We start from the raw sequence: 15,600 nt of genomic DNA, 5'->3' as shown, positions 1-15,600 counted from the left end.
CATTTTCATGAATGAAAAATGCAATTTTCCCAGTCATAATGAATACTTAGAAGTATTTGTGAAAAAGGTCGGCCTATATTTGTGAATGGGCAGCATGAATTCTAAAAAGAAACCACTAAAAAAATATTACACAGTGCACCTTTCAGACCACCTACTCATTTCAGTGGCAAAGCATTGTTTTTTGTGCGTCCAGCATGAGCAGTGTGCTGAGAAGGGTCTTAACTTGTGTTCTTTTTTATATACCAGAGGACTTCTCTCACACTTCCTTGTCTGGGTTTCAGTACTTACACTGTCCAGAAGGAGGAGTCTTGTGCCACAACACTGGATGCAGTTTGAGATGGTCTGCCAGCCACGGATCTGGGGTGCATTTCTCGAAACCATAGTTGCTAACTACATTAGCTACTTTGTTGTTTGCAATGCAATTTCCCATTGGCAACTACCCAAGTTGCTAACTGGCTAACAACTATGCTTGCGAGAAATGTACCCCTGGGTCCCAGCTCTTCAAGTCAATGAGAACAGAAGACAGAACTAGTTTGCTCACATTTCATTAAGATTCAGCATTTTAAATTCCACTTCATAACTGCAGCTTGCATACAAGTTAACACACACAGTACTTTTCATGTCAAAAGTCGTCACTTATTGCGCTGATGTACAGTATCATGTATCATGGTACTCTGGAATGAAGATCCAGCTCAGTGCATGTATCAGAAGAGGACGACCTCTATCTATCTCAAAACACATCTTAAAGACACATTTAAAAGTATTCACTTCTTCAAACAAAAAGGACATTTGTAAACATTTACATTTTCCACACAAAACACATTTAGATAAATAGTAAAACGTTCAAGGTAGTTAATGATATTTAAAATCAAATCCATAGAAAACACTGCAAATTACTTTGTAAAAAAAACCCCTGAATATGATGCTGTGATGTTGCCATCTATTGTGTGCTATATCCACACAGACAGACAAACACACCCACCCACTTGTGCGCGCACACACACACACACACACACACAATCATCCATTATCTTGGCAACCCTTAAGATGACACACCACTTCTCACACAACTCACAGCTCACCTTTGCATAGATTAACATAGTACATTTACAGTAGCATACGTACAGTACATGTCGTGAACAAGGATTTCAACAGTGCTGCACCCCACTAACCAATACATTGCAAGTCTCCCTTTTTTGTTGAGGGCATAATAATTGGAAAATCGTCTCTGAGGTGCAATTAAAATGTAACGTCTCCACATTAATATTGTCAGTGTATAATGGTAGAAAGCTAAACTCCCGTTCACTTGCAAAGTTTTAATTGTCACAATTAAAACGGAGTGAGAAGACTGTGCCGGAGTTTGCTTTCTAATGTTGAGGTCCCTGGGGATTGCCTCCAATGCACAGAGGTGTCAAAAGTAAGAGTAGAAGTAAAAAAGACATTCTACCGTTTCCTTCCAACACAAGTGACTTCACAGAGAAGTTACTTCAGGTTTTTAGAGTTTTTTCACATAGTCTATATCTACCTCAGTAGATACAGTGGAATAACTGTTGTAACAACTGTCGATCATGGACTGGTGATATACTTATTACACCATGAACTTGCTTCTATTTTGACTTTTACCTCTGAGCCTGATCATGATCAGAGGAGGCTTGTAAGAATACTTCAAAAGCACAGAGAGTGGCCATTTCCCATAGTCTAGTATGCGTGTATCAGCCTTCGTAGTCACGCCCAGTGATTGGATACTCTTTGGTGATCTCTGCGGAGTATCCAATCACTGGGCATGACTAATAAAACTGGCACACTACCAAGGCTCATACGCTTCACTTTGGGAAATAGTGACTGTGTGTGTGTAGTAATGTTCTCAGCAGCTCTTCCTGGTCTTGGTGTTGGTGCCTTTTAGGACGATGTAGGGCAGCCCCAGTGCCCAGTTGTCCTTGGGCCAGTACTGCAGGTCTGGTTCTGTGTACGGGATCTCGAAGCTCGCGTCCAAATAGGCAATTAGCGTGCTGGCGTGAGCAGTGGCCACCACAATCAGGATGTGCCTTGAAGGAAAAGAGGATACGAGACATGAAAACAAAACAAACCTCTTAAGACGGATGTCTCACTTTTGTACTGCAAGTGTGGAATGCTTTCTTTAGAAAGTGCTGCCAAAACCAAACAAATAGATAATAGAAACAAATAGTTCATTATGTGTCTCACTGTTATAGTAACTCTGAAGTTTTTCTTAAACTTCAGACATGTACGTTTTTCAGAGGTGACCCTCTGATCAAGACGGGAGCTATACCGTCGAAACGTGTCAGATAAAAGATGAAAAACTTTTACATGTCTTAAGTATAAGAAAAATAAAATAAAAGTTAAAACCAAACAAAACAACCACATATCATTTTACTTTACTTAAAAATGCCTGCTGCGTACCAGATGCCATGCAAGTAACAGAAGTTGAGCTTTTGCCAGAAGCTGCAGCCGAAGCGGTCGCTGATCCAGCAGGAGATGGCCAGGGCCCAGAGCCCTACCGAGACCTTGGCCAGACGCAGCACCCGCTGCTCAGTGCAACTGTACGAGGGGGGAAGGCAAATGGACTGCATTTAAATGGACTGCATTTATATAGTGGCTTTCCACTCCTTCGAGCACTCAAAGCGCTTTACATTGCATGCCTCACATTCACCCATTCACACTCACATTCACACACCGGTGGCCGTGGCTACCACGCAGGGTACAACCCTGCCACCAGGAGCAACTTGGGGTTAAGTGTCTTGCTCAAGGACACGACGACGGAGTCAGGCAGAGCGGAGCTCGAACCTGCAACCTTTGGGTTGCCGAACGGCTCCTCTACCACCTGAGCTACCACCGCCCACAAGTCAGCCCAAAAGGCAGACAACAACATCATAATAAAGGACTGCAACATTACATTTAGCTGACGCTTTTATCCAAATCGGCTTACAGTTTATTTACAGGGTGTTGGTTACAGTCCCTGGAGCAATGTGGGGTTAGGTACCTTGCTCAAGGGCACCTCAGCCATGGATAGAGGTGTTGAGAGAAGTAAGGATGGGATTCGAACCTGCAGCCCTCTGGTCTTAAGACCACCTCCCTAACCATTAGGCCACTGGTCAATGCTCCCAAATGTTTAATCGCACAACATTTCAGATGCTCAGCCCTTCTTCAAAGTTCAGCATCTGCAGTGCTGATGTGCATGCATCCTTTGTTTTTTGGAGGGAAACAGCGACGTATGGCCATGGGCATCAGTTTAAGCTCCCTGCACATTGCATTGCAGACAGCTAATGTTTTATTTATTCAAAGTTACTTAAAGTTATTTAGGTACGGTGTAGTGGCTACATAGTGCAGGGTGTAATATGGAGTAATGTGCCTTGGTCAGGGGCACTTCAGCCATGGAAGAAATAGGAATTGAACCGCAAACCCTCTGATTTCAAGACCATCTCTGTAACGATTAGGTCATGGTTTCCCTAGAGGAGCAGGAGGAGGTGGAGAAGACAGTTGATATGGGGTGGTTGAGGAAGAGAGGAGAGGAGGAGGTGGTGAAGGAGGAGGAGGTGGAGAAGGAGGAGGAGGTGGAGGAGGTATAGGAGCTGCAGAAGGCGGAAGTGGAGGAGGAGGAGGAGGAGGAGGAGGTGGAGAAGGCAGTTGATGGAGGTGGTTGAGGAAGAGAGGAGAGGAGGAGGTGGAGGAGGAGGTGGAGAAGGCAGTTGATGGAGGTGGTTGAGGAAGAGAGGAGGAGGAGGTGGAGGTGGAGGAGGAGGAGGCGCGAAGGAGCTGGAGAAGGAGGAGGTGGAGAAGGAGGTATAGGAGGTGGAGAAGGGGGAGGTGGAGAAGGAGGAGGAGGAGGTGGAGAAGGAGGAGGTGGAAAAGGCAGTTGATGGAGGTAGTTGAGGAATAGAGGAGAGAAGAGGAGGAGAGCAAGGCTACAGCAGGAGGTCAAGGAGCTACAGTTCCTATCAGTTTACATGCAAAATACTTTGGTAAAATGGTTTAGCCTGTATATTCAGTGCCAATCCCATGTAAAAAACTAATTTGGCTGACAAACGAATAACACAATGATACAGCAACTTCTCTCTCTCTCTCTCTCTCTCTCTCTCTCTCTCTCTCTCTCTCTCTCTCTCTCTCTCTCTCTCTCTCTCTCTCTCTCTCTCTCTCTCTCCATCTCTCTGTCTGTCTGTCTCATCTCTCACTCTTTCTCCCTCCCTCTCCTCCTCTCTGTCTCCATCAATCTAATGCGCTTTCTCTCTCTCCCTCTCTTCCTCTCTCTTTCTCTCCCTCTCATGTTGTGTAGCATATCTGATATCTCATCATACCATAGACCTTAAACACCTTATCCATTACATTACAATACATCTCTCTCTCTCTCTCTCTCTCTCTCTCTCTCTCTCTCTCTCGCTCTCTCTCTCGCTCTCTCTCTCTCTCTCTCATGTTGTGTTATATATCCCCTCACCTCTTCATCTCCACACACAGCGAGTAGAGGATGTGTAGAGCGAAGCAGTTGAGGACGTACGCGTTGGCTGTGGGCTTCACAAATGATGACAGCGTGGTCACAACAGTCACAGCCAGGACCATCCTGCAGAAAGAGTTCCTAAAATGGGCAAACAAGGTACAGTATTTGGTTCAGTCAATAAGCTCTAGATCAATGCTATCATTGCCATGGTATCTGAATCCAACTTTCAAACTAGCAATGCACTCAGAGAGTGAAGACCTCTGCCAAGGAAGCTGTTTGATAGAACATTTGAGTATCTTACACCAGGCTTGTCCGAAATTCCGAATGGAGAGAATTTCAATTTTCAAAGTAATGCTATAATACGAACACTAGGTGGTGGTGTTCTATGTACTTTCAATGGGTGGGGTAGATTAAATTCAAAGAAATTCAAGGTAATGGCACCACCTAGTGTTCATATTATGGCATGATTTTGAATGGAAATTCATTCAATTCGGAATTTCGTACAAGCCAGTCTTACACCCTGGTTTTTTTTCAAGCCTTTCTGCCTGCTTTTTGTGGAGTTGGAAACTGGAATGTCAAAACTCGCTCTATCCCACAATGTTGTAGAACCTTTTTTTAAAAATTCCTCCATCCGCATCATGAACCGCATCACCACCAAAATTTAATCACTTGTTCCTTTTGTCATTTCCAACATCTTTCATCCAAATCCGTTCACAACTTTTTGAGTTTTATCCTACTGACAGACAAAAAAAACAGACAGACAAACAGAAGAACAGACAGACAAACCAACGCGACTGAAAACATAACCTCCTTGGCGGAGGTAATTACTTAACTGTTACAAAATACGTAACTGTTGAATATCAGTGTCACCCAAGCAACAAAACAAATGGACACCTTGCGTGCATCACGATGATTGCAGAATGACATGCAAGCATTGAAGAACAGAGAGGCAATGAAAGTGATGGGGAAAACCTTGTAAGCAGCTTCAATAAAAAAACAGCTTTATCAACTCTCAGCATTAACAGACAACTCAACATGTCACTTGTGTGTGCGTGTGTATGTAATGTGTGCGTGTGGCAGGGCCGTATTACCGACCGGGCGAGTGGGGCTGGCGCCCCGGGGCCCATGGATCCAGGGGGCCCAACAACAATCCAGATACCGATGTCGATGCTGATTGCAATAGAGCCCTCTATTCTAGGATCTTCTTTAGTTGTACTTCTTTAGTCTATAAGGGTTAACTGAAATGGGCTGGGGGGAGTGACAGCAGTCAGAGGGCCCTCGGCCACAGGACATAGGAACCAGAGGGCCCCTGGGCCATGTCGTACAGCAACCAGAGGGCCCCTAGGCCATGGAGGACGGCAATCAGAGGGCCCCTGGGCCACGGGGGATGGCAAAGGGCCCCTGAACCACGGGATATGGCAACCAGAGGGCCCCTGGGCCACGGGGACGGCAATCAGAGGGCCCCTGGGCCACGGGGGACGGCTATCAAAGGGCCCCTGAGTCACGGGATATGGCAACCATAGGCCCCCTATCTCTCATCCACAATCTGTGGGGAATTTATCCACTTAATGGGAGAAAGAACAAAGGAAGCAATTATCAGTGAGATAAAAGAGGCCAAATACTTTTCTGTTATCGTTGACTCCACTCCCGATCTTGCACATGTGGACCAACTCACTTTTATTTTCAGATTTGTTGAAGCTGGGGGAGACGTATAACGCATAAACCCATTGATTTGTTATGTCCCCTGTGCTGCGCATTCATTGAATTTAGTTGGTGTCAATGTTGTTGAAGCTGGGTGTTTCTTTGACTTCCTGTAATCTTTGTACACATTTTGTGCCTCTTCAACACAGAGCCAGATGTTAAATTAGGTGGAAAAGAAAAGTTTCGAATTGAAACGTTCAATGTTCTAATTGAGAAGCTTGTGTCCTGTCTTGACCATCGGTTAACTGCATACACACACTTGACCAATCTTTTTCATGTTCTTTTCATGCCTGATAATATGTCAATCAGTGAGCTCACTTCAAGGGCCGAAGCACTTGCTGCAGCATATCCCACTGATCTAACCATGAGCCTGGCAGATGAACTTGTTCAATTCAAATCATTCATTCCAAAAGAACAAAGATGCCCAAATACAATGCTAAAGACCGCGGTAAATTTGGATTTGCAGTCCACTTTTCCAAGTCTTTACATCGCACTTCGACTGTTCTTGACTCTGCCAATTACGAACTGTGAAGGGGAACGGTCATTCTCCAGAATGGCTCGAATAAAAAATGAGCTCAGGATGAAAATGACCCAAAATCGTCTGAACTCCCTCTCACTTCTTGCAATTGAATCACAGTTTGTGCAACAGCTGAATTTTGATGAGTTGGTAGATGAGGTAGATGAGGATTGGGTTGGTATGGGCTCGGAGCGGGAGGGGCGGACCTTGCAATCTCCTTGCCCCGGGGCCCAGACCCACCTTAATCCGGGCCTGGCGTGTGGGCATGCATGCGTGTTTGTGTGTCTGCATATACCCCACTGACATGGGAGGCTATACTGCACATGTTACTGACTGCTGACAACATGTGCATTAATAAAACAGCAGTCGTGGTAGTAGTGCTTGACCTTATCAACCTCATAAAGCCCCAACGCACTACAGCTTATAAACCCATGCGTGCAGACGGAGAGATATTCAAAGGAGCCAGCCAGGTCGACGTTAATGGATTACAAACTCTCTGGCAGTTAGGTGGGAAATGATTTTAGGAAGTAGGAGTATTTAATTTCCAGTGATAAGATCAGTTGTCTCGAGCGCAGCGATGAGTGGGGCGGGAATGGGGGTCCATATAACCCCATGAAAGTTTAATGGCAAAAAAAAATCTCCAAGAGTGCGTTCAAATATTCATGTGTGTTGTAGTGAAGCCCAGCGGGGAAAGCCTCTGCCCTCGCACAGTTAAATATGAAGGCGTAATGCTAGCGCAGCACACCACTAGCTGGCTAGTCTTCCCAACACGCCGCACACGCCAGGCTACTGTTTCAAATGTAACGTGACTCGAAACATGAGCCCTTAATTGTTTCAATGGTGCTTTTTTTCTGGCCATGAAGACTTCATGAGGGGGGCAAAAAAGAGAAGTGGGAGAAGAGGAGACTGGAGAGAGAGAGAGAGAGAGAGAGAGAGAGAGAGAGAGAGAGAGAGAGAGAGAGAGAGAGAGAGAAGAGAAGAGAGAGAGAGAGAGAGAGAAGAGGAGAGAGAGAGAGAGAGAGAGAGAGAGAGAGAGAGAGAGAGAGAGAGAGAGAGAGAGAAAGAGAGAGAGAGAGAGAGCAGACAGGCCAATAGGTAAATGACAATTGACCATAGTGTTGCGGTCAGACGTGTGACATGTAGGTGCCACGCTGGTCACCTGTCCTTGATGAAGGCAGGGAAGTGCGCGCGTGTGTCTGTGCGTGCACGTGTGTGTGTGTGTGTGCATGTGTGCGTGCGTGCATGCCTGCCTGCGTGCGTGCGTGCGTGCATGCGTGCGTATGTGTGTGTGTTACCTGTCCTTGATGAAGGCAGGGAAGTGTTTCCGTGGGAACCAGAGTGAGTAGCCGGTAGCCAGTACCCACAGGATGGACAGCTCATCCAACATCTGGCCCATGAAGCTCAACGTCATGTGGAAGTACATGGAGAACAGACCTGGTAGAGAGAGGAAGCACAACATCATGTGGAAGTATCAAAAAAAGGCAGGACTCCAAGGCACTCTTCTTAAATAAAACCGCTTTATTATAAAGGCTAGTTCATGTTAGAACTTAAATAATTAAAAATACTGCCACTGCCAACATGTTTCGGCCGCTACAGGGCCTTCATCAGGGCACAAGGTGGATAATAAAGCGGTTTTATCTAAGAAGAGTGCCTTGGTGTCCTGCCTTTTTTTGATAATTTCTACGTCTTGGCCAAAGAGCACCTTCAAACCACCACCAGTTTTACCACTTGAACGCCGCAGCCCTCCAGCCCTCTACCTTTTTATCATGTGGAAATACATGGAGAACAGACCTGGTAGAAAGAGGGATGGTTAACTATGGCCACATTTACATGGAGAAGAGGCCTAGTAGAGAGTGGAAGCTCAACATCATATCTAAGTACATGGAGAACAGACTTAGTGCAATGGAGAACAGACCTATAGGGAGAGGGATGGTTAACTATGGCCACGCTTACGGTAGGGACACATAGGAGGCGAAGCAAGCGAAGCGAAGAGAGGCGAAATCCAACCGTCATCAGGTTGTCGCGGCGAATCAAATGGAATGGAACAGTTATGTTGTTGATTTGATTGGGCCGCGGCAGGCGAATTCGCTCCTCATTTGCATAACATTAAACTTTCTTTAATAATTACGCTTCGCTTCGCTCCTGTTCGCTTGCTTTCGCTTGCCATCGCTTGCCTTCGCCTCTTTCATAGGAATGAATGGCAAAGTTCGCAAATTTGTGTGTATGTGTCCCTACCGTGACATGGAGAAGAGGCCTAGTAGGGAGAGGAAGCTCAATGTCATATCTAAGTACATGGGGAATACACCTAGTAGAGAGAGGAAGCTCAACGTCATGTGGAAACACATGGAGAAGAGAGCTATAGGGAGAGGAACGGTTAACATCACAAGTAAGTAGGATAAATGGAGAACAGACCTATAGAGAGAGGAATGGTTAACTATGGCCACGCACGCTTACATGGAGAAGAGACCTGTAGGGAGAGGAAGCTCAACATCATATCTAAGTTAAAAAAAAAGCGTGGAGAGGCAGCCTTTAGCTTCTATGCTTCAAAGCTTTGGAACCAGCTTCCAGATGACGTAAAAAAAAATGCACCCACTATTGATAGCTTTAAATCTATACTCAAGACAAAGCTGTTCTCAGATGCTCTCCCCTAGCTCAAATTCTTATTTTTTATTTTTTTATGTTTATTTATTTTTTATTTTATTATTATTATCATTTTACCTTATGTTTTATCTTAAAGATGGCCTCTCAACGTCATTTGATTCATTTTGCTGTGTTCTCCATTGTTATTGAATGTGTTAACTTATGCGTTGGTCCTGTTTTAAAAAACGTTCTGGTTGCTTTGTTTCAAACCGTTCTTGCAAGCTAGCAAGGTGGCTTGTGGAGAAACGAGATGGTGTTCCGTGTTTCTCGTGGAAATGCGTCTCTGATTGGCTCACTCCTCCTGCTCTCGTGAAATGCGTCTCTGATTGGCTCAGTCCTCCTGTTCTTGGAGAGAATGTAATGGGAAACAGAGTCGCCACTTCCCCGGGTGGTACTGCACTATAGGGGCGCCAACGGAGGCGTGCATGCTCCATTCAGGGCTGTGCTCTTTCGACAGCGACCCCTAGGCGAGCAGCAGGCACGGAGCAACCAGAGTGGGCTTGCTGTATGGATGAGGCTTTGTGCTGTGTGTGTACCTGAGAGTAGCAACCAGCTGATAGCTAAGCTAAGCTAGATTTCGGGCCACCAGACGTTGCTTGTATTGAAAACAAGCAGAAAAAAATTACTCGACATGTTTTTAGAAAAATGGGTCGACATAAACCTTTGTGGGCAACGCCTTCTTTCGACGTGACGAAACACAGAAAGGCTTTCGTGATTCGCTCGTTTCTCTGCATTATTTATGTCAATTGGGAAACACCGGGAAACACAGCCAGGCGAGGTGACGCACCGCTATGAGAGCCTTGCAAGTGAGTTTAACTTGGGGTGACCGTCCGATCTTCAAAAGGAGTGAGTAAAACTGTGTTTTATCGGAAGTTGGCCTTTACTGTTTTAAATGTTCTTTGACTCTAATTTAATTCCTTCTTTCTTCCATGTTTCCTTTCTTTTTTGCATTTGTTAATCTTGTGAAGCACATTGAGTTGCACCTGTGTATGAAATGCGCTATACACATAAACTTGCCTTGCCTTGCCTTAAGTACATGGAGAACAGACCTATTGCAATGGAGAGGAATAGTTAAAGGTGCGCTGTGTAGGATTGTGGCCAAAGCAGTTCTAGAAGCGCAGCATCATATAGAAGTAGCCAGACCACATGACTTTGATATTCATTTTTGGTCTGGATCCTCGATGCCCTGGAGTGCTTGGGTGGGAGGAGTGAGCTCAGCTTTGGTTTGAAATGAGTGGACCAATTGCTGACCGTTGACGTTCATGACTTACTTTGCTGTGCGCCCAAGTGCGTTCGCTTATTGGCCGGGCGTCTGGTGGACAACTAAACCCTTCAGAGAAGCCTAATACATGGTTTATTTTTTTTGTTTATAAACATGGTGTTGTGAGGAGGGGCAAGACACTGGCAGCCAACCACGTGAGCAAATTTTTTGACCGACAGCGGTTTCCAACAATCAGAGGTTGAGTTGTGCGCAGCCAGGATCGCGCAGCCAGGGGAAAACAAAAATTTAGAACCCATCTATAAGGCCATTCGTGAATTACAAAGAAATTAAAAATGAATGGTCTGGCCTGTCAGGCTAAAACGGAAGTACTACATGGAGAAGAGCGCTGTGTAGGATTGTAGGTATTGAAGCTCAGCGTCATATGGAAGTACATGGAGGAGAGACCTAGTAGTGCATGGCAATGGCCATGTTTACATGTTTTTAATTCCCAATTAATAATTCCGAATTAAATAGTTACTTTGACTTGACTTTCATTTAATTCCGAATTGTTTTCAAAGTGGAATTAAGCTTTCATCAGAATTAAACTAGACTGCCTGTGCGGTATATCCCCGAATAGCAACGCTTCATCATTCCTACCACTCCCGTCCACCTTTTCATAAACGTATATGATAAATATAAAATATTAAAGAAATATATTTAATATCTATACATAGATCAATGACGTGCATAGGCTTTAAATCAAATGACTATTGTGAAAATGAAGCAAAACATGGGGCAAATGGTAACACTGTAATGACTCACTATTACAGTGAATATACCACATTAGGTACAGTGTAATAACCATTGTAACAATATTTAATACCATGTAATACCAGTGTAACACCATGTACCAATTTTGTACTACATCATGTATTTTTGTGTAAGTGGTATTACATGGTATTGCATGTTACACTGGTATTACACTAGTATTACATGGTATTAAATATTGCTCACTGGTTATTACACTGTACCTGGTATTGCATATTGTTACACTGGTATTACACTAGTATTACATGGTATTAAATATTGTTACACTGTACCTAATATGGTAGATTCACTGAAATGGTGAACTGTTAAAATAAGGTAGTACCGGGCAAATCAATCCACCCAGTCAGAAGTTATGGGCCAAATAAAAATTCCGCCATTTTGAAACTGTTGACCTCCAAACTCGAATAAGTTCATGAACCTACCCTAGAGCATTAACACACCAAATCTGGGAGAAATCCATCTGACTGGTCAGAAGTTATGAGCCAAACAAAAATTCGGCCATCTTGAATTCAGCCATCTTGAAAGTGTTGGCCTCCAAACTCGAATAAGTTCATGAACCTACCCTAGAGCATTAACACACCAAATCTGGGAGAAATCCATCCACCCAGTCAGAAGTTATGGGCCAAACAAAAATTCGGCCATCTTGAATTCAGCCATCTTGAAAGTGTTGACCTCCAAACTCGAATCAGTTCATGAACCTGCCCTAGAGCATTCACCCAAAAAATCTGGGACAAATCCAAAGATCCGTTCAAAAGTTATCGCGTTAACACGAAAGACCTTTTTTCACGGCTGCGGCGGCGGTGGCGGCGGTGGCGGCGGCGGCGGCGCACGCAAAACCATTACATCCCCGACGCTCCGCGTTTCGGGGATATAATTAAGTTGAATCTGAAATAAATGTCCCATATAACCAAGACCAATGTCAACACAGCAGACCTAAAGTACTCTATGTTGTGTGTAAACCCTGCGGAAAGCAAATCGGTTTCCTTTCCTGCAGACTGACCGGGCGGCATTGTGGCGTACAGAGAGCATGCGACAAATAAAATCACACACACATACACATGCACACACACACACACACACACACACACACACACACACACACACACACACACACACACACACACACACGATTAATTGCTTTTTCAGCAACAAAACAAGTCCATCTGCCTTGTTTGAGATATGAGTCAGCCTGTGGTTTTTCCTGACAGTATACCATCCATCACCCAGCCCTCTCCCAGCCCTTCCCATCTCGCCCTCTTCCCAGCTCTTCCCAGCCCATCCTGCCTTGTCAAAGGGACCAGTTGGTGAACTTTGTGGCGCGTGTGTGTGCGTGTTCAAAGTTTAATGAGAGCCAGGCCCTTTGACTTGACATTCACACCTTTCAACTGTCATGAGTAAGGCCTCCAATAGCTCAGCACTTTCAACCCCCACCGATACTACCAGTACCAACCCCTTAACCCAGGTGGGAGGATTGCCCAAATTATCTCTGGTTACTGGCAAAATGTACAAAAAGAAATTAAGAAATGCCTATTAATAGACTTGCCCCTAGAACCATTATATTTTGTCCTAGGGGTACTACCAGATGATCTTGATGAAAATGATGATACTGATCTATTACGAACGCTTCTCCTGATTGCTAATAAAGTTATTACGACCTTATGGTTACAGCCACAACCTCCAACAATTGCACAACGGAAAGATAAAATCCAAGAGGTTTATAGCATAGAGAATTTGACAGCGTTCTTACATTTAAAAATGGAGGCCTTTATTTGGAAATGGACAAGAATTGTCCTACATTTTCATTTAATATAGTATTTTTTTTTCTCTATTCCCTTTGTCTTAATATTATGTACAATTATTTTTATTGTATGCTTTCTTACTAGAACTAATGTCTCAGAATACTTGTTTGAATTTGTGAAATACTGTCATTCATGGAGTATCTGTATGCTGTGAGTTGACTCAACTTAAATGAAAATAAAAAGAAGTTCCAAAAAAAATGGGCAACCTATGGCCTACGAGCTGTTTACAGCCCATGAGGCTGTCTCATCCGGACCCTGATATAATTTTAGTGTCATGCAGTTTCACGGGAGATATGAGATGTTTTCACATTTGCAATACAATTGAAGTTATATTTTCAGAGGACCTAGTGGGTTTGTTGAAAAGGTGGCCACCTTCAATATAGGGCGGGAATATAGGGCGGAGGGGCGCGAATATAGTGCAGGGCGAAATCGGTTTGCGTTCATAGTACGGGCCTTGGAGGACTTTATCAGATTTGAAGTGGCCCCTCGAATATAAAGGGTTGCCTGCCTCTGCCCTAACCCCCACCCACCCCCACCGCCTCTTACAGCACCAATAGATAGCCTACAAACACCACCACCACCATACCCCTGCATGCCTCACCCACGCACACGCACACGCACACGCACACACACACACACACACACTTACCTACGAAGATCATCATTAGCCAGACCAGGTGCACGGCCAGGTTCCTCTCCTTGGCATAGGGGTGCAGCAGGTACAGCATGATGGGGGACACCACAAAGAAGACAAAACTACTCATCTGAACAGGAGAGAGAGAGAGAGAGAGAGAGAGAGAGAGAGAGAGAGAGAGAGAGAGAGAGAGAGATGTTGTATGATTAGAGAGAGAAAGAGGGGGGAGATGTTGTGTGATTGAGGAGAGAGAGAGGGAGAGGGAGAGGGAGAGCAGGAGAGAAAAGTTGTATGATTAGAGAGAGAAAGAGAGAGGGAGAGAGAGAGAGAGAGTGAGGGGAGATGTATGATTGAAGATATATATATATATATATATATATATATATATATATATATATATATATATATATATATATATTTTGTATCAACGAGGCATTCGTTTGTCAACCAAATTAGCCTTTACAACATGGGATTGGCACTGTATGTAGAGGTTAAACCATTTCACCAAAGTATTTTGCATGTAAACTGATAAGATCTCTCTCTGTCAATGTGCCACTATAGTTTATGCAAATACTATTATTGTGCACATATACATTCAACCGGTGGTTTGCAATTACATTTACATGTTTGAGCTGTGCAGGCAGCCTTACTGTGTTGAAGTACTCCACCACGGTCTCCGAGTGGCGGTAGTTGTCCTCGCACCAGTCCACATCCGAGCTCTCGTACGCGAACACACCTGCCGCCATCTCCCCGCGCTGTCAGTCAGTCCGCCGTGAATATACCCGAGCACAGCCTGAGGGTGGGAAGGAACAGAGACGTGGAGTTCCAATGTCAATTTCAGTAGGCTATCAGATTTTGTGTAAAAGGTACAATTTACTGTAGGCTACATAAAACATGGACTGCGTACATTTGCATATTTCGTAATGTATCGTTCGCGCTAGGGGATTTGATTAGGCTACTTGACTTGTTCATCATCATGTTCATCATCATCATCATCATCATCCAGTAGCCGCTTCTTGTCATTTCAACGCACATGTCTGTGGTAAATAATCAATCTAGTATCAGGTATTCACCTGGAAGCGGCCGGAGTTCCAGTGGAAAAGGTAAAGGGATGCTATCCAAACGGTTGACAGCGCGCAGCCAGGCGCACAGCTCGTGCAGGTTAGCGAACGTTGAATGAAACCGAGAGAGGTGCGAAGCGAAGCAACACTTCTGCAGGCGGTTACCTTACCTGTATGCGATGCTCATCGGTGTGGAAACCAACTCAGGTAAAAATGTAGGCTACCCGGTCCTGTCACTCGGGTCTATCCAATGACATCATACTCCAGTGTGATCGGTCGGGCTAAGAGAACACAGGTGAAGCTGATGGAACTGTCGCATTCTCTCCCTGTCTATTGTTCGGAAACCCGTCAGAGCACAAACGACAGGTGACTCTTTCCTCCCGCGCATGTGGCAACATCATGAAGACATCACAATCCACAGCAACTAAAACGGCGAAACTACTGAGTGGCTAATTAAATAGCCTACTTGTCGGACAGCAATTTCTGCCTGTTGTTGAGCGAATCATTTTTTTCTTCAAATGCAAAGAACCTTGCTCTGCGCTCCCAGCCATCAGGCTAAATTTATCCAACAACATTTGTTACCCCAATAAAACTCGCCTCACTAATATAGCCTTTTTAAAATACTAGCCTAAAGAACTGCCGGTGTCAATTTATCAACTGGGTGGCACTAGTCATTCAAGCAGAATGAAGTGTTTAGAGAAGTTTAACCTTCACCAGAATGTGAGGAACCAGACATGCTATGTGATTTTTATTTGATTATCTTTATTATAAT

The 15,600-nt window shown here is 44.5% G+C and overlaps 1 protein-coding gene across 2 annotated transcripts; it reads right to left on the bottom strand.

Annotated features, from left to right (window-relative positions):
- Positions 1-542: 542 nt before the first annotated feature.
- Positions 543-15,182, bottom strand: acer1 (alkaline ceramidase 1). Of its 2 annotated transcripts, XM_063200727.1 has the most exons (7): positions 14,841-15,182; positions 14,418-14,560; positions 13,783-13,897; positions 7,961-8,099; positions 4,448-4,585; positions 2,419-2,556; positions 543-2,045 (listed from the first exon to the last, which is right to left on the bottom strand). In XM_063200727.1, the coding sequence occupies exons 2-7, from the start codon at positions 14,511-14,513 to the stop codon at positions 1,865-1,867; spliced, it is 807 nt and encodes a 268-aa protein (XP_063056797.1). In that variant the 5' UTR covers positions 14,514-14,560; positions 14,841-15,182; the 3' UTR covers positions 543-1,864. The 2 variants fall into 2 exon arrangements, with proteins under 2 accessions (XP_063056797.1, XP_063056798.1); XM_063200728.1 differs by lacking the exon at positions 14,841-15,182 and having other exon boundaries at positions 14,418-14,600.
- Between the last annotated feature and the right edge of the window lie 418 nt (positions 15,183-15,600).

The sequence above is a fragment of the Engraulis encrasicolus genome, chromosome 6 (genome assembly GCF_034702125.1).
Source record: "Engraulis encrasicolus isolate BLACKSEA-1 chromosome 6, IST_EnEncr_1.0, whole genome shotgun sequence".
Classification (NCBI taxonomy): Eukaryota; Metazoa; Chordata; class Actinopteri; order Clupeiformes; family Engraulidae; genus Engraulis; species Engraulis encrasicolus.
The sequence above is the reverse complement of the archived record's forward strand: the minus strand, read 5'-3'. Positions and strand labels throughout refer to the sequence as shown.